The sequence below is a fragment of the Buteo buteo genome, unplaced genomic scaffold, assembly GCF_964188355.1.
Source record: "Buteo buteo unplaced genomic scaffold, bButBut1.hap1.1 HAP1_SCAFFOLD_50, whole genome shotgun sequence".
In the NCBI taxonomy this organism is placed as follows: domain Eukaryota; kingdom Metazoa; phylum Chordata; class Aves; order Accipitriformes; family Accipitridae; genus Buteo; species Buteo buteo.
This window is the reverse complement of record NW_027439216.1, coordinates 615,379-638,644: the sequence shown is the minus strand read 5'-3', so window position 1 is coordinate 638,644 and position 23,266 is coordinate 615,379. Positions and strand designations below refer to the sequence as shown.

The following is a 23,266-nucleotide window of genomic DNA, read 5'->3' as shown; positions in this document are numbered from 1 at the left end:
GGGAGTGGGGAAAGGCAAAGGGAAGAGAAAAAGAGGGAGAGCATCATCAGTGGAAGACCTGCCAGCTGCTGCTGATTCAGCCCTGTTTGGGGGACCACCCCAGCAGAGAGGAGCTGGTTTGCATGCCACGGTCCTCACTGCCTGTTCCCAGGGACAGGCTGTTTGCTCAGCCTTGCCGGCCAAAGCGTGGGAAAAGCGTAGGCGTGCACCGTCGCTTGCAGAGGAGCACGGACACGTTCGTGTGCAATCCTTTACCTTTTTCCTCCCTGGATTCAAAGGGTTTCTGTCTTCAAAGTGAGAGCCTTCCATACAGTCGTTTGTGACATTTCATCCAGGATAATAATCTCAGAAGGATCAGTCCTGCAATAAATATTTTACACAGCAATCCGTGATTATGGGAACTGATGCCACCAAGGGCATTAGCATCAGCAAGAGGAACAGCGGAGCCCTGAGAATCAAAGCTGCGCATAAGCATGGGAGGTTTTGCTGGATGAGGAGTTTTGGGAGGCAAGCTGGGGAGCTGCAGAGCAACAGCTCTGTGCAAAGGCTCTTGCTGGGGTTTAGCCCTGGTCCGGGTTCCTAAGCCACTGCTGGTACAGATCACGCCTGCAACTCCTCATGTGTAAGTATGAGGAACTCCAGCTACCGTAAAGGCGCTGATGATGCAAGGTTTGGGGGTCAAACGCGAGTGCTGCAGCCACTCTGCTTGGGGTCAGAGCCCTGCGATCACCTCCTGCAGCCCTGCCCCCGAATTTGATTTTCCCACCAAGCTGCCTGCTGGTTTCTGTGGGATGCCCCACAAAGAGGCAAGTGGAGAAAACTCTGCCAAACCCCTTCAAGCTAATCTTGCCGGGGGTCCTGGCGCTTGGTGGGGCTTTACCTGTCACTGCCTTGCTTTGGGATATCCATGTCACTGGTCTTCCCCACGTTCAGCTGAACTGAACTTGCAGCAGCAGCAGCTTCCATCGCCCTCCTGGACTCCTGAGGTAAAAAAGGGACAAATCACGTTCTCTGTCTTTGGTCAAAGTGGAGATAAGCTGAATGCCCAGCACAAACTTAGCAGTCTGCCCTCCCCTTCTGCCCCTTGGCAGCTATAGGTATTAGTGCAGCAGGGTAGAAACCGTTCACTCCAAAGGTTTTGGGGCAGGGGGATTGGGTGTTCAAAACACGATTATGAGCAAATCTTGCCAGCAGCAGCAGCAGCACCTTCTAATAATAATCATCGTAATGATAATGACCTTTGTGAAAAACGACTCGTTTTAAAAATTACACCTGTATTCAAGCGTTCAGCTCACTGCTACTTGAGGAAACAAAGGTTACAACGTGGGATCCAGGCTATTGGGATCTATTTCGATTGAGTGCTGATCTTCCCCCAACGTTTCCAGACAAGCTGTAAGAGAAACAGGCAACCTCACAGCCCGACGGAGATGTCCAGCCCCGAGGACCCAGCAAGCCTTACCTCTTCTTCTTCTCTGGCTTCATTTCTGGCATCGTCCAACTTCTTCTTCCTTTCTGGCATAAGGTCATCCAGAAAGCTGAGCTCGCGCTTTGAGAAGCAGAAATCCATCGCTTTCCGGACAAAGACGAGAGCCAAAACCTTCACAAATAAGAGGGAAGATGCGGTGAGCTCAGAGACGATGCCACCTCTCACTCCAACGCTGCAAACACCCCGCTGCTGAGCGGCGGCAGCTCTTACCATCATGGGAAAGATGATGGCGGCACGGGACACCTTGATGGTCCAGAGCAGGACGAGGCAGGTCAGCTGGATCACCGTGAACAAATGCACCTTTTGCAAGGGCACGTGCCGCAGGTAGATGAAATCCGGCTGGTGTTTCGCTGGCATCCAAAACAGCTTCAAGCGATCAAAGAACTGCAAAATAAAAGGGAAAGGTTGCCGCCTTGGGACTGCGGCAAGTTTCTGGCCCTCTCGAGACGTGGAGGCGGTTTGCAGCATCTCGCTTGCCGTCAGAAATCCTGGATCCCACCGCGTTCCTCCTGGGAGCAGCACCCATTTTCCCTTCGCTCCATCTATCAACCGGCTTGCCCCTGAGAGCTGCCCACCAAACGGCAACTATTCCGTGCCATTCCATTATTAGCATTTCTCGGCCCACTGAATCCCCCAGCGAGGATTTCCGCCAGTGGCAGAAACTGCCTTCCCTTTGCACTGAATTCCCCCGCTTTAACGTAACCAAACACTGACCTGCCCTAAACCCTGAAACAGAGAGCGCTGAACTTGCCTGGTCCTCCCAGCCCTATATACCTCCTGTGCCTCCACCAATCTTTTTCTTACACAAAAGAGTTTCATTGCTTGCTCTGCAAGAAGTTTTTCCCATGCCACTGCTTTTTTCCCTGCTGCTACGGAGACAAAATACCAGGGAAACGACATGCTGCACGCTGTAAAAGAGTCCGTACCTGAATTCCTCTGAGCGACGACACACCCATGTAGAGAAAGACGCCATAGAGCACAGGCATTGGTATAAACTGGGGGGGAAAAGAGAAAAAAAAAAAGAATGCAATCGTTTCTTTCTCCATATTGCATTTTCAGTATTACCACCCTCTTCCACAGGCACTGCCTAAAATTGCTTGAAGCCTTCCAGCTTCCATTCAGGCTTACAGATGGGTCAGGTTTTAACCATTAAAGATTTTGTGCGCACGAGTGAGCTAAGGCTCTGCTTTAGGCTGAACTTTGGAGTTACCTCTCCTCAGAATACTCCTATTTTCCAGAAAGGTTGGAGGAAAATAGGCGATTTCACCCGTGCTACCCTATGCCGCATTCTGTGGCGGTAGAAAAACACTTCTGCCTAATCTTGGGGCAACAGGCAAAGGCCACAGGCCTCCTTTTAGCCTAGAGACGAGATTACTTTGTGGGAGGAACGTGCAAGGAAGCCCACGGGGATGACCTCAGTGTGTTTAGCTCCTGGGAACAGCTGCTCCAGGGCATTTGGGGAGCAAATTGCAGCCCGTAAAGGGCTGCCTGTTTGAAAGAGAGCAGACGTGCTGGTCTCAATATGCTCAGCTGTAACCCATAAACATGGGCGGGCCTGAAAGACACCCGAAAATTCAAGCAGTTGCGTTGCTCGCTTGCCTCGAGCACACCAAACGGGGGCCCGAAGGGCTGCAAAGCCTAACCGAGGCTGGTTCCCACCGTGGGTCAAGCCCCAAGGGTTGGGATCACCCCCTCCTCCTCCGCTCCACAACTAACTACTCAGGCCTGCAGAGAGGGGACTGTTTTTCTGTAACCTCCAACAAGCTCGCGGTTGTCGGGTGGTTTGCATTTTCCTCTCACCTTTAACACGGAAGTGAAGAAGACGGAGCAGCCCATGAGCCCAAAGATCAGCAAGCCAGTGACTCTCTGCTCTCGTATCCCCAGAAACTTGGGTTGTTCTCCTGGAGCTGAGCAGTCAGACTCTACTTTGAGGCTATTCACGTGGGTGATGGACAGGACGGTCGCAGCCACAAACCAGGGCAGCCCCATCACAGAGCACACCCCCAGCATCACGGCCACCACGAAAAGGTCCAGGTGGTACCCGCATCCTTTCTGCAGGCAGGAAAACAAGAAACAGAGCATCCCATAGCACAAGAGCAAGGATAACGTCGCAAGTCAGACTCAAACCCTGCTCGAGCACAGGTCAACTTCTTCAGAATTTAAAACAAGAAATGGAAACAAGTAAGGGTGTACGCAGGCTTTGCACAAGCACCTGGCATGAAAATCTGGCAGGAGTTCAGACACAAGGGATATGGGGAGCTTGTGCGATACATACTTCTCCAAAAAAACCCCACCCACAACCCAAAACCACCAAACCGTTTTTTTCACTCACAAAGAAAATTCTACCACTTGCGAGGAAGGTGTGACTCTGAGTTATCCCTGGCAGCGCATCAAAACAATGCATTCCCCGCACCTGCTGCCGCTGCCGTTTCAAAACAAAAACGCGCTTCCATATTGCTCCAAGATTAATTTGCTCCTCCAAAAGGTTGCTCATCTGAACTGCCCTGTCACTTGCTCCCTGCATCATCGTTAATCCAGGAGAGCATCCTGCCACGCAGCCTGACCTTGTCCCAAACCAATGCCTTCAGAAAGCATCGGCAATAAGAGCTTCTCCCCAGACCTGCAGCCCAGAAGGGGCTGGGGCCGGGGTCATCTCTCGCAGGCCCTTACCTTCAGCTTGTGCTCCTTCCTGTTCACAATAACGGCACTGATCTGCTGGTCCATGAATATCAAGATGGTGCAGAGCAGAGCTGGGACGAGCGCAGCCAACACCGTCCACCAAGGGTTGGGTCCTATGGGGTTGATGAACCACCCGCGGTCGTCTCTGGTAGGCTGCAACAAAGCCCACACATCAGCATCGTCTCCCAGCCCAGGCACTCCACTGGCTTTCCTTTTCCCCTCCCTCCCTGTGTCAGAGCACCTCCCAGCCCTGGCTTCATGTCCCCCTCTCCCGTGGGCTTCAGCAGTGCCAGTCTCCTCTTTGCAAGCACCTCTAGGTACTTCTCCTGTAGGTATCTAGTTTTGGGGCCATCTTCTCGTTGCCAGGAGGAAGCAAGGCACTTGGAGGTGGAAGAGGAGATGGTCACACCACCAGCATCTCCTCCAGACTCAGCCCTGCCCTGCCCCGGCATCACCTTGTGGCACCCCCACGTGCCAAAACACCCCATTACCTTGAACGTGTGGGGGACCTGGAGCTTTGGCGATGGGATCCCAACCACAAAGTCAAGGAGCACCATGATGGCGATGGTGAGGAAAACAGCAAAGTCGCTCACCGTGGACCGTACCTGGGGCGAGAAACCAGAGGTGAAAGGGGCATGGCAAACAGGGCCGTAACGTGAGATGCAAGAGTTGCGGACATCCACAACATTCAGGCTGGTTAACCAAATCCCACCACCCCTCTGAGCACATGCAGCCTGATCCCTTGCTTAGATACTGTTGCTGTGTTTGTCCCCGTGAGATCTGGTGTCAGATAATAAAAAAAGCTTAATTAGGTGGACAAGGGTTGGTTTAAGTCAAAACCTAAAAATAATAATAATAATATTAAAAATAAGAAAAGAGATGTCTGCCACTACAGCTACACTCACAGCTACAACGGCAACAAGGCACTGAGGCATCCTTTAGTCCTCAAAAGGAACCTCCTCATTCGAATCTACTTTCCGCTCGAGCACATAATGCGCAGAAGGTAGGGAAAAAAAACCACAACCCCAACCCCCAAAACTTTGGGAAACCTGACTTCCTACTACCTGAGGAGGGGGGCAAAAAAAATTTTAAAAAAAATCAAACCCCAAAAATCTTCAATCTGGGGCAGATCGCGAGGCAGGTGGGAAATGCTACGATGATTTTGCACTCACGGAAATGAGTGCGGGACATCCAAGCTCTTGGAGAGCTTGGCCTGCAAGGCCAACGTTTCCCAGCTTGACCATGGCGGGGCTAATACTGCTTAGTGCTCCAGGAAAGCCATTTTGGGAAACGAGTGTGGAGATGGACGCTGGCCACCATCTTCTACTTACTCTGGTTGGAAAGTAGCGGCTGGTTTTAAACTTCTTCAAGAAGCTCGACAGGGCAAAGGTGGCGAAGAAGAGGATGCAGCACCAGAGGAACACATCAGGCGTGTAGGGGCCGTCGCGTCCACAGGCAGGTCCTTGAAACTCCCCACGCAAATGCCGACATTCCTGGAGAAACAGAGCGTCAGGACACAAAGGCAGTGCACGTGCGGCAGGGAAACCTCGCGTAGCTAGGGGGTTTTGAGGATCTTGGTCCAAGATCCACGACCCTCTAACTGCTCCTGCCAATGGAGATTTATATGTAATGAGCAGCAGCAGCTGAACAAGTGACACATCGAACTATAGAGCGGAGAAACGAGATGTGAGGGGACACCATACCACGCACCCTCGGCACATCCTCTGCCTGCCATTCGAGCAATCGTGGCTAAAGAAGACACCAGAGGGGAAGGAAACACTGGAAACTCTTGGGGAGAGAGAGAGAGGGAAGAGGGAAGGAGGGCTAAAGACAACCATGGTAGGAAAGGAGGAGAAGAGACAAATCGTCCCTTCCCAGGGGAGGGCTCGCAGAACCTGGCCAAGAGGGGATGAAGGCCACCATAAGAGCCTGCCGCCCTAGGCCCGGGCTCTGCTTCCAGCAACAACAGCCTGAGAGGCTGCTCAGACATGCAAATTTATGCATGTACCTACAGACAGCACTGAACGAGAAAGCAAGGCCCAGAGTTACTAGGAACCCATTAAGGAGGCCAATTACTACCTTTCAAGCATGAACTTAAGTCCTACCTACAACTTCTACAATAATCAAACCACCCACTACTTAACCTTCCTCCCAGTCAGAAATACTGTCCGGCAACAGGCTTGAGGGGGACACTTGCTACCTACCCACAACGCTGGGGACCAGGTAGACTGGGACAAGGTGGACTCTCCTCCCGAGGACCAAGCGGTTTTAACAAACCACACGCTAGATTTAAGCAAGGACTTTTCCGAGCAGCACTAGCACAGTTTGAAGCCCATCATTCCCTGAAGGGCTCTGACTTTTGCACCATGCAAATGCCCCTGGACCCCGTGGCCGCGGCGCGAGGAAGCAGTGGCTCGGGGCACTTACGGTCACCGTGAGGTTTTCCCAGGCGATGCCAGACACGTTGATCCCGTTGCTCGCCCAGAAACGCAGCGTTTCGTTGCTGGGATGGGTCGGTGCCTCACACTTACAGCTGGGAGGAGAGAAGCCAAGACAGGGGTAAGGGAAAGGCGATGGAGGTGCAGCCCGCAGATCCTGCCAAGGGGCAGCAGCTTTCTCAGGGGGAAAAAAACCCACTAGTAGCTGGTGAGGAAGTCCAGCTTGCTGTGCATGTGCACAGGGTAGGTGTCTCGCAGGTGACTCAGCTTCTCCAGAGCCTCGTAGATGAAGATGATGCAGATGAGGGAGGCAAAGGCTTCTTCCGTGAAGCGGGTGACGTAGCACACCAAACAGCTGGCATCGGTGGCCACCAGCACTATGCACAAGAAGGCGGTCCACAGCCCAATGCACGCCCGCAGAGACAGATAGGAGAGCGTGTACTCCCTGGGAAAGCAAAATGAAACAAAGGCTGCAAAGGCCAGCAAGAGGCCCTGAGACATGCCTGCCTTCGGGGAAAACAGGGAGCAATTCTGGAGCGTGTCAAGGCTGCGGATGGGAAATGCAGTTTCCATGTACTACTACAGAGAGCCTCGGGGCTGTGGTGCAGGGTGTAGACCCACAGGAGGAGAGGCCAATTATTTAGTTACCACTGTTGAACAAGGATCTTGTGTTAACACCTTGGAGGCTGCTTGAGGTCAGGTCCCTCTTGGGCCAGGTGGTGTTCTCCCACATCACCCTGATGCCCTGACACTGAAACCAGCTGGGTTTGCACCCAGTCACCTGCTGCCAGCAAGCTGGGGCTTAATGATAAACCTTATGGCAATAAGGGTGGTTTGTCTCCCATCAAAGCCATAGCAACAAAAGGACTGTCACTAAAATCTAGCAACTACCCCTAAGAAACAGAAAAGCAAAGCAAAGCATCTTTTCTCCATCACTGCCCCCTTCTGAAGGCTCTCGCAGCACCCAGCTGCGGCAGCCAGCCTTACTTGCAGAATTTGTAGAGGATCTTCTCAAACACGAGGACGGGTCCGGTGCTGCCGAGGATGGTGAGAGGTTGGCCGGCAAAGAGGCAATACACCACGCCGGCCATGGACGCGCCCAGCAGCGACTCCATGGCACTCTGTCCGGGGAAGAGAGGCAGCCGTGAGTAAATAAATCGTTAGGGAGAAACAAAAACCAAAGCCGATTCACTGCAGCGAGGACTTTGGCCTGACTTTTATCCTCCCCCATGCCCCCCAACAGAGAGAGGTGCTCACTATCTGGCCATTGGTCGCCTCCCCCAGCAGTCCCCCAAAGGTGATGACAGGGGACATGCAGGCACAGTAGAGGAAGAGGAAGGACGCCAGGCACTGCAGGCTCAGACCATCCCGGAAGTCGCTCCAGAACCACGGGGCTTTCCGCTTCACGTCCAGGGTCAAACCTCCAAAGAGCCTGCAGGAAGGAAAAAGAAGAGAGTCTGTTCTCTTGGAGGAACACGGTGACTTTGCTTTGCTGCAGAAGGGCAATCAGAAGCACGGAGTCACTTTCGTGGCTAAAAAGAAGCACTCTCCTTCCTCCCAAATCAAGGAAACCTGCGTGCAATGGTGATGGCTGGGGCTGAGCCCAGCTGCCCAGATCTCCCCCCTGCCCAGCCCAGGGGACCAAGCTGGCAATGCGGAGCCCCTTCGTTGAACCAGCTAACCCCAAAGACCTGCTAGAAGGGAGGGTGCATGCTCAGATTTGAGAAGCAAACAGAAAAAAAACCCAAACTATTAAAGCTCCCACCTTCCCGTCCGCTGCAGTTCAGGGCCACTGTGTTTCTCCAGCGTGCTGTGAGAAGCACTGTCGTCAAGAGCTCCTGGCATCTTCCTTTTTTCCTGTTAAAATGGAAGTAAGATAAAGCTATGGACTTGTAACCGCTGGCTTGTTTTGCTTCTGGTCTGGCTCTGTGACTGTGTCAGAGTGGGACCTTGTGAATTTGGGCCCCTGAACAGCATCCCCAGCCGTCCCGCCCGTCCCCCTCGCGCCTCCCACCTGCGAAGGGACGTTTTTCGGGGGCTCGATTCGGATCGATGGATCCCACTCTCCTGGCGGCAAGACCGTGACCTGATCCAGAAACTCGTCGATGCCAGCCACGAGGTCAGCCCCGTTCTTGGCTTTATAGGCAACGTCACGGAAAACCTGCCAATGGAAGACAACCTGGTGAGAGGACAACCCAGCTCGGAGGTCCTAACCAGTGCAATAAGCTCTTGGCTAAACGCAAGGCTTTTTCCCCAAAATTTCCTGCTGGAAAGGGCAGGAAATACTCCCCCAAAAGGAAAAATCTGTGCGTCAGGGCATTTGTAATCATCTCCCCCACGAGGCCCCCGTCCCCCATGGCACACCATACCCTTCTGCTTAAAGAGTAAGAGAAGTTTGACTGGCCCTGGCAATGCCACCACTGGGGACAGCGTGCTGGGGACCCCGGCAAGAAGGATGAGGTGCAGGATGCACCCCGGGTGGGATTTCAGCCTCCAGGATGTGGGGTGATGCAAATCTGCGTGTTCGCTTTGGGGTGAGAAAGAGGGCTGGGCTATTTGGAGAGCTGCGGGCAGCTGGGACAGCAAATCCTCTTCCTCACTACTTCAGAGACAGGGAGAGCTGAAGAAAGGCAAAAATGACCCGGAGCTATCTCATCTTGTCGCACCTCATCTGTCATGATAGTGGCCATGGACCTGCCGATCTCATGGTACTGATGGGCTTTTCCTTCTGGTCCAAGCAAAACAAACAGGAACCTGGGCAAGAAAAACAAAATGAGAGAGAGAAGAAGGTGTCCTTGCTCCAAGAGCACCCAGGGAAAGCCCTGGCAGCTCCCAGCCCGGAGCGTGGCTCAAGACGGGACACGTAGGCTCAGCGACACCACGATGAATTTGAAATTCTTCAAAACCGACGGCAAATTTCATTTGGGGGCCAACTTTCATTACAATTGGCCGATGGGTTTAAAAGCTACAGCAGGGAATGGAGAAATGAAGGCGAGGAGATGCGGGTGGGGGAAACGTGCTTGCTCCCCCTCCCACTCGCCTTGTTCCCTTGGGACACCAAACTGATGCCTGCAACTCGATCTTTGGTTGGGTGTCTTTTTTACGGAAAAAATTTGCGCTTCTCATTCGCACCTTGTTGGGATGGGAACTTCCGTCATGCCCGAGAGAAGGACAGCCGGGCTCAGGCGGACAAATGCCACGATGGGCTGGTGAAGGAAATCCAGCTCTCCTACGAGCACGTTGGATGCTTCAGCCCCGGTGGGAATTTTCTTCATGAAGTGCAGCTCCGCCTGGGCACGACAAGCGATTTTCAGGCAATTACCCCAAAAGCAAAGCCCACAGCGCTCTGCAGCACACTCTCCAGCCAAGTTTGCAAGAGCAAATCTGGCCCTAAAGGCGTGAGAAAGCTACGAGTGTCTCACCTTGCTTAAATCCATTGCTCTGCTCTCAGGGTTCACCCCATCTTTAGCTTCTGCAGCGGTGGGAGAAGGACAAGAGGTGATTGTTTGGGCTGGTAGGAAAAAGAAAGACACTCAGAAAGATGGACGAGGAGCAACTGGGACGCTTCTCCTTTGCCCGGACAAGTCTAATGGGGCCACAGCCCTGCAGAAAGCCTCACCTGGCTTGTAGAGGAGGTGCAGGTCTGACTGCCTCTTGCTCACATCAGCAAACGAGCAGACAGCGGGCAGAAGGTTGGTTGTCTTCTCGTTCTGATGGTGGTGCTTCCTCAAAAGGACTTCTCGAACTTGCGCCCGCACGTGCTCGTCAAACTCCGTGGACTGTTCTTGCTGGGCCAGGATCGTATCTGAGGATGGCAAAGGGAAACAAAGCCATCAGAGCAGAAACCCCAACAAGTCCCGACCCCCAAAGCCCCCAGGGAAGGCTGTGCCACACAGGCTGCACCCTAATGCCGGCTCAGCCTTGCATAGCAAGGCCTTTTAATAATGTTCAGCCTTTGCAGCCAAAACGAGAATTTTCTTCTGCTAAGAAACATGGCATCCAAGTGCTTATTCATCATTCCGCTAAGATAAATATTTCCCATTCTAAATGACGCAATTTTCTTGCCCGACCTGGCCTTTCTGACTCTACACGTTCACCCAAATTATAAGCGATCTATAGCACAGACGTTCCCAGAGCTTCCCGTGCTGATGGAGTGCAATTTGCCGAGCCCAGGGAGAAACGTGCTAAGAACGGCTCCGACTTCTCCAGCCCTTGAAAGGGCTGAATGGAGACCTGCCGCCAGTCAAAGATAACTTCTCCAAAGCGGCTTTTGCAATTAACTTCAAGTATCTTCCCCACAGAAATACACTGCTTGGTCATCGCCAGATAAACTCTGCCTTAAAACTCTTACATGCTGGATCTTAAGGCAAAAGCAAAAAAAAGAATGCGAGGAAACAGCTTGTAAGAAATAGTTCCTTTAAGGAGGTTCAGCTCTTACGCAGACTCTGTATTTCTAAGAGCAGCCTGCTAAGCCCTGACACACGCTCCTTTTTGGCTGCAGAATATTCTCTAGTGGCTTCTCCAACCCCACAAACTGCTTTCAAAAGGACCCCGCATTGGAATAAAAAAACGGTGTGACTGTTGCATGCCCAGTCTACATCCAAAAACAGCTCATGAGAAAAACACAGTGGCACTTCTGGAAAAGGACGTGCCATTGGGGCAGGGTTTGATTTGGGAGTGAAGAGCACTGTGGCGAGCTGAGCTCGGCCGTTCCCGGAGGGATGCAGTGCCCATGGTACCTGCAATCTCTTCGATGCTGTTGGCACAAATGTCCAGCAGCACCGACCCGTTGCTGACGCAGCTCCTCAGCTCGGAGAGGCTGTGCAAGGACAGCGTGCCAACGTAGGGCTTGCTCCAGCGCTCGCCGCCATCTTCCACGTCCTCCTCAAACTTCAGCCACCTGCGGACATCGGGTGCGATCAGCCCCATTGCAAGAAAACAGCCCCAGCTCTGCAACCCCTTTGACAGAGCCACGGGGTGGCAAGAGGAGAAGGCTCCTCGTGCCGCCACCTGCAGCTGCAAAAGCTTCGCATCCTGGAGAGGAGAAAGCAGAGCCCACGGGCGCTGCCGGTGCAGGGACTCCTCTCCCACCGCAGCCAAGCAGCAGGGATTTACCTTGCCGTTTCCTTCCACTCGCCATCTCGGCCCTCTTTTACACAGATCTCATCCAGCTCGGAGAACAAGTGGTGAGGGAGGTGCTGCTCGTCCTCCTTGCTCCTGAGAATGAACTGCACCCGCTGGGACGGGGAGCCTGGGGGCAGAAGGCAAAGACCCATCCCGTTACCGCGCCTGAACACAGCTCGTCACGCTCACGTGCAAAGTGGCCATCAGCACCAGTGCAGCCATAAACACTGGGCTGGCCCCTCTCCTCTGCGTCTGTCTGGGCTTGCACAGAGCCGTGGAGAAGGAGAAGCATCTAGTCCACCTCTGCATGAGGATGGGCTGCTTTCCTTCCCCACATTGCCATTTTTAAAGCCAGGATCCCTCTAAGGAAGACGAGCCTAAATCCATTATGCATTTAACTGCATTAAAAAAAACACAAACAAAAAAAAACAACAAAAAAAAGAGAACTTGGGAAAAAGAGGGTGTTGCTCAATAAGGCCACTTTCCCTCGGAAGAACAGCAACTCACTCAAACTAGCCACGGGGACCTGCTTGCAGAAGGCCCCAGCGCCCACGTTGCCCCCAGGAGTTTAGCGAATGCCGCGGTGGGACTTACAGTGGTAGCCCTGCTCCATCGGGGCAGAGTCCTTCTCCCGTTCCCCTTCCCGATGCTTCTGGCTGTGGCGTCGGTGATGCCGGTGGCTCTGCCTAACCAGTGGCATCCGCGCGCCCACGTACAGGGTCCGGTGGCCTGCGAAAAAGCAGCGGTTTTTGCAGCACTCTCGGCATTGTGGCAATGGTTGAGGTGGCCGGTGCCTTGCTAAGCCACGGTTATATATCCCAGGAGCAACGCCAGCTTCCCTGAATGTTATTTTCACTGGACCTCCTTTTTTCCAAGCCTATTTTACTCGAGCTTTGCAACAACACAGCAACAACAAGTGTTGGCTCTGGGTCATCTAAAAGTGCCCCCAAAGTATTGGACCTCTTCTCAAATTCCAGCTTCGGCTGGACAACACTCAGACTTGCTCATTAAGCAGCAACACAAGCTAATTATTTTCAAAATCTCTGTATGGCACGAGGCGACAAGAGACGATCAAATCAGTCCCATCGTAATGAACTCCAGAACAAAAAAAGAAAATCACAGCCCTGCGTCTGCAGCCCTGAAATGATTCTCCTGACCTCTCCAAGCCAGGAGCAGCCTCTGCGAGAAAAAAAGCCGTGAATTATCGAGCCCTGTGGCTACAACTCACACCGTGGCCTCCCGGGGGGCTTTTTCCCTCCGTTTAAAAAGCCGTAATAGTAAAAAACGTGACAATAACTGTGCTGCTTCATTGAGAAGCGCGGCACGTTTTGCTGCACATGATGTGACACCCGACAAGGCACACAGGAGAGACTTTGTGCAATGGGAAAACGCGCTGGGCTGGTGGCTCCTCTACCAGGATCTCAGCAGAGACTCACCTTCCAACTCCTCCTCCTCATAGTGAACACTGACAGTGTTGCTCCTTCTTCCCTGGTCAATCACTGCCTCCTCATCATGTCTCTGTTTAGCAACGACAAGAAGGGAAAAGTTGGGGCTGGGGGTGGAGAGCTCCCTTACGTCCTCCCAGCCATCACCCACCCCTGCGTCCACGCGAGTCCACGAGCCATCACGCCTCTACGTGCCGCCTCCTCCTCCTTCAGGCACAGCCCTAAAACCACGGACTTGTAGGAGGTTTTCCTTCCCATACGCAAATAAAACAGCCCATAACATCACCTCTACTGTATACCACGAGAGTCTGGACGTCTTTAATACAGCAGGAGAGGGATGAGTGTTTCAGACCAAAAAAACCCACCTCCTGCTTTGTTCTTGAGGTTCCTGTCTAAAAAAGTGATTTCCAAACTGGAAAAAAAACAACCCCAACCCACAAAACTGCACTTTTGAGCCCCGGCCGTGCTACCTGTAACTCTTCCAGAAGTGTCATTTTGTAACCCCCGTTTGGGTTCATCCTCACGTCAGTCACTGGGTTTCGGGGACAACTGAACCTCCAGGTCAGTCAGGGGGCCCGATTCCCCAGGGACTGATGGAGTAGCCCTCACGGGAGGAGCTAAGTGGCACCCAGTGTGCACCAACTCCAGAGACACAATAGGGACCATTGTGAAATCACAAGCTATGATGCGGATCCAGGCAGCTACTTAAAGCCATGCACCCCTAGAGCCTTCCCGCTTGGAAAACTTAGTGCCTGGGGAGAAGCCAGCTCTGCTTGGAGCAAAAACTCTCCAGAACAGAGAAACTTCCTGCATGAGAGGTGTCAGGCTCAAAAGTGTGCAGAAGGAAAACCCTTCACAGGCTCGTTCACCCTCCTGAGAAGCAAAGCCCACTAGCAGCATCATGTTTTCTCTCTTTTTCTTTCTAACAGTAGAGCTGAAGCTCTAGCATCCTGAGGATAACAGGAGGCACAAATACGGTAGGGAAAAAGAATATCTTATTGGATCAATGGGTAGATTCAGAAAAAAACCCTGCTACACAGTAGTTTATCCTGGCTGCTAGCTAGAACCGAGAAGACTGTTTTTTCCACCTGGGTCAACAGTTCCGGTGAAACATACTACCCGCCTAGGACAGCTGCATCTGAGGAACAAGAATTAGTTATCTGCAATACAAGGAATAACAATGAGTCATTTAGTGCCATCATATTCATCAGGCTGCACAGAGAAACAAGAGACAAATGCATTTGAATAACCATGTCTTGTGTTACGTTTTAACCACTTAACATTCCGTGAGAAATACCCCAAGAGCTCAAGAAGAAAGAGCAGCAAGGCAGGAGACAGGTGAAAGCCTAGAGCGCCAGCTAGACGGAATGAAAGACCCTTCCAGCAACAACAGCCTGAGAGGCTGCTCAGACATGCAAATTTATGCATGTACCTACAGACAGCACTGAATGAGAAAGCAAGGCCTGGGGGGATCATTTCCCCTCTGCTCAGGGCTGCTGGGGCCAGTCTGTGTGCTCTGTCCAGACTGGGCTCCCCAGGACAAGACTGGGACTCACTGGGGCGAGCCCAGCAAAGGGCCACAAAGGTGACGAAGGGACTGGAGCACTTTTCATATGCGGAGAGGCTGGGAGAGCTGGGACCCTTCAGCCTGGAGAAGGCTCAGGGAGCTCTTATCCATGTACATCTGATGGGAGGGAATGAAGAAGAGGGAACCGGGCTCTTCTCAGCAGCGCCTTCTGGCAGGACAAGAGGCAAAGGGCACAAACTGCAAAACATGAAATTAAAGCTGAACACAAGAAAAACTTTCTGACTGCAACTGTGGTCGAGCACTGCAACCGGTTGCCCACAGAAGTTGTGGTGTCTCCACCCTTGGAGTCCACTCAAAACCTGAGGGGACACGTCCTGGGCAACCTGCTCTGGGTGACCCTGCTTGAGCAGGAGGGCTTGGACTCGATGATATCAAAGGTCCCGAAAACCTCAACGGTTCTGTGAAAGCCACAGACAGAGATCTCTGCCTCAAGCCGAGAGGCAGCAGTCATCAGCCGACTCAGAGGAGCAGGCTGGGAGGCAGCTAGAAAACTCTTCCCAGTTCCTCCCTTGTCATCCCTGCCTCAGGTGTGCAAGCCAGTGCACCGCTTTGTTGAGCCGCCCAGTTCTCATCCCGCTGTGATTCTGCAGGTAACGTTAACACAAAGGAGTGAGAGGGGAAGAGCTTTAGTTAACGGCATGGGAACCTGAAAGCACAGGACAACTTTTCCCCAAACGTGGGCAATGCTGCTTAGATTCTGTCACCTAGGGAAGAGAAGGAAGACGACAAATGGGCCAAAGGGTTACACAGGAATGAAATACGAGGAAGGTGCAAGAGACATCAAAAACATCGATATGTGCCCCAGAAGACTATTTTGTAGTCAACTGACCTGCCCACACCCGACTGTGGGCATGAGGCCTCCGCTCCGACTTCCACTCTTCTCCTCTTCACCATTTCTTCCACTGCAGCACTATCTGACACTTCTTTTCTTCTCTTGACCTTCAAAACATTGCAAACTTGGTATTGATAAAATTTGATTTTGACTTTTCTATTTTAGAACAAAAGTCAGACTTAATATACATCTGTGTTTCGCAACATTGTCCAGGCTTATACAACCAAAACCAAAAAATGACTCAGGAATAAAAGATTAGCTGCCTTATTCAAACAGAAGGTAAGCACTGAGAGGCCATCCAGAGAATTATGCTCAACAGTTTTAAAGAAGAACTACTGCTTCCCAGGACATCCTATTGGCTCCATTTTTAGAGGAGGGCCTAGGAACATCATTAGCAGGAACGTAATGCTAGCAGAGAGAGCGGGATTTCCTCGGGGGGAATTTGGACAGGACACCTTCACTAATTCACTCCATCTTCAGACACTTACCTGTATTGAAAACAAACCCACCCTGAGATCTCACTAAACAACTACTTTCCAAAGAAGCTTAACTTGGTTGTTTTCGACACATGCAGCACTTAGGAAACTACTTCATTATTCAGCACTATTGACCTCATACAGACTCTCACAGCGAAGAAACCATTTGACAGCTCAGCTCAGACTTGGCGAAAACACATTTAACTGAAGCCAGCACGGCTCTCACGTCCTCAGGCAGGACTTCATTCAAAGTCCGCTGGAATTGACAGGAAGGTTTCCCTCAACTTGGATGGTTCTAGGTGAGAATTCACTCCCACCTTACACTGCCTGACTGACACCCAGAAACAGGACAACTACAGCATTGCCTAGATATATCTTCTGCTTCTCCAGACTACTTGGAATATCACTTTTTTTTAAAAAAAAAAAACAACACACAAAAGAGAACCACACACGCAACTTAAAAGCTCATCACTGCCCTTGTTTACTTCTTTACCTGTAACAGAGGTATTGTAAAATCTGGTGAATATTTGGTGACTGGACTTTCTTTAACCAACTTTATAGTACTTTTTTGCATTGCACCACACGTCCTGAGAACAAGATAAATGACTTAGAAACAATGCTGGACTTGCATATGATATCTTGAAACCGAAGAACTGCAAATACAGCTCTTTCAGAATTCCTGGCTGTGAATAACACAAGCCAGTGGGATGGGGACAATTGCTTTGGACTACTTGTCCATTTGATAAGGAAGACCAGAATATCTACTAAGTGCTCACAAGACAGACCAGCTGCAGCCTTTCCCAGGGACCAATCATCAGAACAGGAAACATAAGAAAAAAACCTCAGTTTTCACAACAGAGGAGGTTCAATGCAGAGTCCCACAGAGGTCTCAGCTGGGGCCTGAGGCTCTTCAGGGAATTCATAGAAAACCTGGAAAATGAGACACTAGGGAGGTGACAACATTTGCTAATTATACAAAAGACATTATTACCATTATTACTATCATTATTTAGAAAAACAAATGCATTCTTTCTTTAGGAAAACAGAAACAAAGAGCGTGAAATTCAACGTCAACAAATGTAGTCAAGCATAAGGAAGAAAAACACATGTTCCATATATATATGTGCTGGCTCCAGCCTAGTTACCGACATTCAAGAATGAAGGCTGGGAGCCACTGGGCATTGCTTCATAAAAATACTAGCTGAAGAGTCAGCAGTGGGTGAAAAGGCAAAGAGAAATTCCAGACATTTTCAAAAAAAGCAATACAGGACAAAAGAGAACACATTGCTATGCTCTATTTCAAATCCATGGTACAGCCATACCGCACGCAGTTTTGCTCCCTCTCATTCAAAGACACAGTGGAGGAAGGGAAAGGGAAAAGCAAGACATAGATCATAGATGTTTCCAGACATTATCCAAACATAACCATAGTGAATTACCACAAGATACGCCGTGCTGAAATAGAGCCGAGTTCTAGATACATCGTGCAAATGTAGGGATAAGGCACGAGGTGGACATTCTCATGTTTGAATCTCATCTTCGATACTCTCTCCCATTTACTGACATCTGAGAACAACAATAAGACTTAAGAACATAGCACTAACATTTCAAAGGAGCAGGAGTCCTCTTGTAAAGCTTCAAAAGTCATACCACACTGAATGTATATGCAGAAGGGAGCACCTACAATCTGTCCGTATGAACTTGGTGAAAAAGCGCTAGTAACACATTACAAGAAACACTCACCCAGGTGACACTCTCCCATCAGTTGCTTGCATTAATAGCATTGTGTTTCCTTAACTGTATCTGGCTTCAGTCCTGACATCTTCCCGCAAGAAACAACATGCCAGGCGCTCCCAACCCTGTGAATAAAACCTCATCAGCTTTCCTAACTAAAAAGTAATTTTTTTAAAAACTGAAAAGGACTAGGATTCACAGGAGTAGCGTCATTACATTCACTTCACAGTTCAAAATGGGAGGACAAAAGATAATTGACATGACAAACGCCACAGTTACAGACGTTCCTTCCTGGGGGTGCAGTTCGCACACCTAGGAGCTCATGCGTGCAAGAATGGGTGACGCCAGGCAGCAGTCTCCTTACGTGCCTCTGATCTCAGGAAGAAACAGGTAACATGAATACTTTTACTCCATTTGCTAGCAGAAACTAACATCCTGAGGACCAGAGATGGAGCCCAAGATTTGCCTAGATGAAACGCTGACGCAATCAGTTCCTTTAAGGGATGAAATTGTTCGTTTGAGTTTGGCTTCAAGGACTCCCACAGCTGGTGATTAACTAAGAGGTATGCTACAGCGAGGAGCCCGACACACAGATTGCAGGACAACTCATCACGCCAGGCCTCTGAGCTTGCAGTTCTCCGCAGGGCCCGGTGCTGGCTGAGCAGGTGGATGGACTTCACAGTTCTAGAAATACAAGCTCGGGAATCAAACCCTCCTCAAGCACGCAGGCAAAACTGGCTGCGCTTTAGCGAAGCAAACCAACAACGAGGCTTCGTTTGTTTGGGCGCCTCCTCTCTGACAATGCTCTGGGCTACTTTCTCTTCCTGGCAGTAAGAGGAATAAGTTGCTCTCATACATACCAGCTTCTGACAGGGAAAGAGGATGATCTCGTTCTTGCCTGCTAGGACCAGGGGTGGCAATAACGCAGTCTGCCGAGACTGGAAGGGAATGCCTTGGAGGCAGAAACACGTGGGTGTTCATTACTCCTGGGCACTCGGAATCACGGGAGGTGATGATGCCAAAGGGCCTGATCCGATTCACAAACTGACACACCTTAGGACTGAAAAGGCTTCTCCTTCAACTAACTTACTTTTCTCTGCAACAACAGCCTCAGGAGAGTAACTTCTTCTTAACCCTTTACACTACAGCAACTACAATGTTTAATCCTAATGTACCTTACAAGAAAACTACTGCGGTCTTCTCTACTAGTGGGCCAACACTGCTGCGCCTGTAAGGAGCGCTTTACGTTTTATTAACCTTTTGAAACAACGCACTAGCTTTCCTTGCAATCGCATTACGTGGGCTTCCTGGGACTTTACATATACACGTTTGTTTTCTCTGGCTAAATCAGATTTGGAACGCAGGGGTGGCCATCTGAAAACACTGCAAAACATTCTTTTTACGTACATCAGTTCTCTGGTGAAGGCAACAACTGAGGAGGATCTTCAGCTAGTGTAAAACTGCAAAGCTCAAAGGACTCGTACTCCAGCTAAAGATCTGCGCACTACTAGGCAGGAATGTCAAATTAAGCAATGCCCAACAGATACAAGTCATTGGATCTTTTCTTTTACAAGTAGGAAAGAAAGGGTACACAGAAAGATAGTGAAGTGGTCTGTAGAAAATGGATGTAAATCATCAAGATTTCCGAGGATTACTCAAATTGCTTCCTGGAGAGGCCAAAATAAGAAAGGAAGGAAGAATATTAACAAGATAGCCACAATTCCACTGTCAAGTACAGTTTTCAGGCTTGGGAAAAAAATAACATTGCAGTTTGCAGGAGTCATGGAAGAGCAGGTTCCAGATATTTTGCTTTTCCTCTTCCCCTTCTTCCCCCTGCTCCCTCCCATCACCTCAGAGCATGCTGCCCTAACAGATTCACAGAAACTGAAGTGAATGAATATCTTAACCCTGAATTAACATGGAAGCATTACTATGGAGAGTGGAGGTGTGCTTTTAAATTTAAGAAGTTCTACATTTAAGAAGCCTCCTCCTTGCCAGCACAACACATGCACTATTGACCTGTTTCAAAAATAAACATATTCCCCTTTTTCGGAATATTGACCCAATTCAGTTACAAAGGAACTGTAATTCAGCTCCAACAAACTCCTGCTTTATAAAGGGGAAACTTTTTCTAGGAATACCTTTCAGTATTTTCAAAAGTGAAAAAGAAAAAAAAAAAAGAACCAATAATTTTCTGTATCAGTTAAGATCAGCACACTTTCTTCAATACTATTTACAATGCTACTACTGTACTCTGAAGATTTGTTTAAACTTAACTAACAGGAGCATTTTTAAGCAGGCAGTATATTGGTCTCATTTCCTCGGGAATGGCAGGGGCTTTCTTCTGTCTCAGGAAGAAGATGACAACAACAGAACTCATCAGCTGTCACCGAGCTTGGCCACAAAGTAATGGCGTCATTAAAAGAACGTCCCCTGGCTCCCACAGCTATGAGGAAAGCACATGCAATTGAGCATTAGATTAGCTGCTATCAAGCTAGCTCACCAGTACTGCCACAGCTCCTGAAAAACTAGGAGGGTCTGACAGCTAGTCAAGCCTGAGAAGTTCAAAGCAGTGGTCAGGTCTGGGGCTGAGAGCGAAACCACGGGAAAGTGCTACTGCAGAACGAATCTGAACAGGAACCAGCAAGGCACGGAGTGCAACGAGCTCCACAAATAGGAGTTTTCATTTGTCCAATTTCAACAGGCAGTAGCTTCTTTGAAGTATTTCTGATAAAAGCATTACTCGCGCTAATGCTGCCTGTTGATGACACTTTTCATTTACGTCATTTTTTTCACCCTCGTACTCTCTAGAGAAGTTCCCCATTACTCGCACTTGAAATGCTGCATTTGACAAAACGTCCTCCGTCCCATAACAAACAAAAGATTTGCTCAGCCTAACATTCAGCTAAGCTCCTGTGGACCTGCTTCATCTCCTACCTCTAACTCCTTGACAGCACTTTCAGTGGTGTCGAGATCCAGACCGCTGTGAAACAAACAGAGAGTTAGTCCCACCCCAGCCAAAAAGCAACAGAGCTACGTTCCTTGTAAGAGTTTAAACAACAACAAAACATCATTCCCATTGCACAGAGAAAATACTTAGCAGGCAGATGAATTCCCAGTTTATTGTTCTTAAAAAACATCCAGTCTTCCACAAGGACTGTTCCTTTTCAATTTTCTGCCCATTTGTATTTTGTGCATCTGAGGATACAAAGGATGAGAGATCAGATCTTTTCAGTCAATCCTCACTAACCTTTAGGACTGGGGTTTTTGACAAGGTGCCCTCAAACCAGCACCTCTCTCTTCCAGCCTATCGCAATGCCATTCTGCTCAAGGGACTAAAAGAAGGAACCGGCAGGACGTGTCTCTCAATCCCCTCCACAGTGCAAACCTGCAGAGGAACGGGCCTTCACAGCATTGGAGCTAGGCCCTGTGATGCTGGGAGTTGTGTACTGCCTGCATCAAACTGTGTTCGCACCTATTAACGACATCTTTTGTAAGCCAGCTTCTCAAAAGTTGGGTGAGGACAAACACTCTCAATTTGACTCACAACATCATAAAAAGTCAGGGTAGTAAGTCAAGCACATGCCAAATAATTTACTTTTTACATATATGACTTCATTCTCCACAAGGGTGAATCAGCTCAGCAGCAATCTCTTACTAGTGGCAAAATACAAGACTAATACATAGCAGTAGGTATCTTGCAAGTGCCACCAAAATGTGAAACGCAAATATAGGCAACTTGCTGTATACAACTGATCACAGACTCTGGCATCTGAATAACAGGAAGGTGAGCTAGAAGCTCTATGTGTTACACCACCCGCACAATTCTCCCACCAACAGGGCTCCTCTCTTGCCTGAGAACAGTAAATTGACACTGGGCTACAGCAAAACTATTGCCAACAATTGAAATGAGAAAAGGTTGCGGTATTTAATTAGGAATTTTTAAAAATGCCATCCATTTAATATAAACTGACAGGACTTCATTCTTTCTGTCTCAGTGTTGTTCATTGAACCCTTCTTTGCTTTCTTGAATAATAGCCATGAATTTTGGGAAGGGTGCAGAGAGGATTACTTGAAGTATAGTGAGGGCTGTGTCCTGTGCCAGAAGCTTTAACAAAAAAAAAAGAAAAAAAAAAGAAAAAAAAAAAGAAAAGAGAACTGTGGCAAATGGAAAGAATGACAACTTCAAATCTGCAAGCGCACAAGTGATCAACAAATGCTGGTTGATAGCCTAACGTGGTGAGTAAAGCAATCACAGTACGCCTGCTTCTGCCATGACAAGGGCCAAATGAGAGAACAACCATCAGCCAGGTGTCATGGGCAAGCCATCACTTCTGCACAAAATTAAAGTACAATGGAAACAGGCTGAAGAAAGAGAAATTCACAGAATGACAGTGTGGAAAGATGCCCCTCTGCCTTACTTCAGATGTTCATCTAGAAGAAGTGAAGGAAGAAAACAACAGCTATTCTACTTGCTGCTGCATGAGTGCCTGAACTGGCATGATAACATCTTCCTCCACCCAGGTGTGCTAGAAAGGGAATGCTGCACACATCAGTTACTGAATGAAATTAAATAGATGCAAGTCATAAGTTCATAAACTGATCTCTAAATCACTGCTATTTTGTGGATAGGCAAGGTCAGAGTCTCCATCCCTGTATTTCGTTTCATCTACAGGCTTGGAGTCCATTTGACTCTCACTTACAAGTTACTCCCGATTTCACTCCTCAACTGAACAACGGGGAAACAAAAACGGACTTCTTGCATCCCTAGCCCCATGGTTACTTGCAACGAACGGTAAAAGGATGGTCACAGTGCATGTTTTTAGGGTTTTATCTGCCATTTGACAACACTTCCAGTTACCCACTGGCCAGATAAACACTAACATTAGACACTGCGTAGAGGTCTGGCTTATCAGAGCTATCGCTCCTCTGTCATTGGGTCTTCTTGTCCACAGCTTTTGTAGAGCCACAGCAAAACAGCCCTCTTCTCTCCCGTTGCATATACATAATGGGCAGCTACACTCATCAGCTAGTCACAGACCTGTGGCACATGAAAGAGGAGCTGGGCATGACCTTCAGCATCAAAATCACCCGCCTCCATGCTCAGAGCAGTGTGGCAGCCCGCCGCCCTCAGTGAGGAGCGAGGCTCTGCAAGCCAACACAGAGAGAGGGGAATGTGCTGCCTCCTATCATGGACGCTACCCTCACACCGTCATCAGTTTTAATTGTGATTCTCCTGTAGCAGCATGAACTACTCCTATCAAAGAGGTAATGACAACAACAAAACTTTTGAAACCAACTTCCTGGATTCTACATGAGAGTGAAAAATACGTGCTTTCCTCCAAATGATGCTGCTTGGTTTTTTCTTCCTCCTCCTTTTTTCCCCCTTTTTGCTTAGTATTCAGCTGTGGGTTTTGCATCTCCTCAGAGATGAGCACAACATAGCGGGTTCCTCACTGGACCT

At 49.5% G+C, this 23,266-nt stretch overlaps 1 protein-coding gene across 1 annotated transcript; it reads right to left on the bottom strand.

Moving 5' to 3' along the window:
* Positions 1-1,079: 1,079 nt before the first annotated feature.
* On the bottom strand, positions 1,080-12,442 carry LOC142027663 (electroneutral sodium bicarbonate exchanger 1-like). The gene is made up of 20 exons (XM_075021955.1): positions 12,310-12,442; positions 11,719-11,854; positions 11,343-11,503; positions 10,223-10,408; positions 10,026-10,114; positions 9,736-9,893; positions 9,270-9,357; positions 8,618-8,764; positions 8,369-8,460; positions 7,861-8,035; positions 7,591-7,724; positions 6,803-7,048; positions 6,593-6,698; positions 5,497-5,658; positions 4,657-4,770; positions 4,157-4,318; positions 3,287-3,538; positions 2,413-2,481; positions 1,697-1,870; positions 1,080-1,597 (listed from the first exon to the last, which is right to left on the bottom strand). The coding sequence occupies exons 1-20, from the start codon at positions 12,425-12,427 to the stop codon at positions 1,412-1,414; spliced, it is 2,955 nt and encodes a 984-aa protein (XP_074878056.1). The 5' UTR covers positions 12,428-12,442; the 3' UTR covers positions 1,080-1,411.
* Positions 12,443-23,266: the final 10,824 nt, after the last annotated feature.

Bases quoted from the DNA above. Each gene is read 5' to 3' on its own strand.
- LOC142027663 (XM_075021955.1), bottom strand. From the start codon at position 12,427: ATGCCACTGGTTAGGCAGAGCCACCGGCATCACCGACGCCACAGCCAG. The intron at 11,504-11,718 runs GTAAATCCCTGC...CGATGTCCGCAG, and splicing joins GAGTGGAAGGAAACGGCAAG to GTGGCTGAAGTTTGAGGAGG. The intron at 7,049-7,590 runs GTAAGGCTGGCT...TTGCTTTCCCAG, and splicing joins ATCCTCTACAAATTCTGCAA to GGAGTACACGCTCTCCTATC.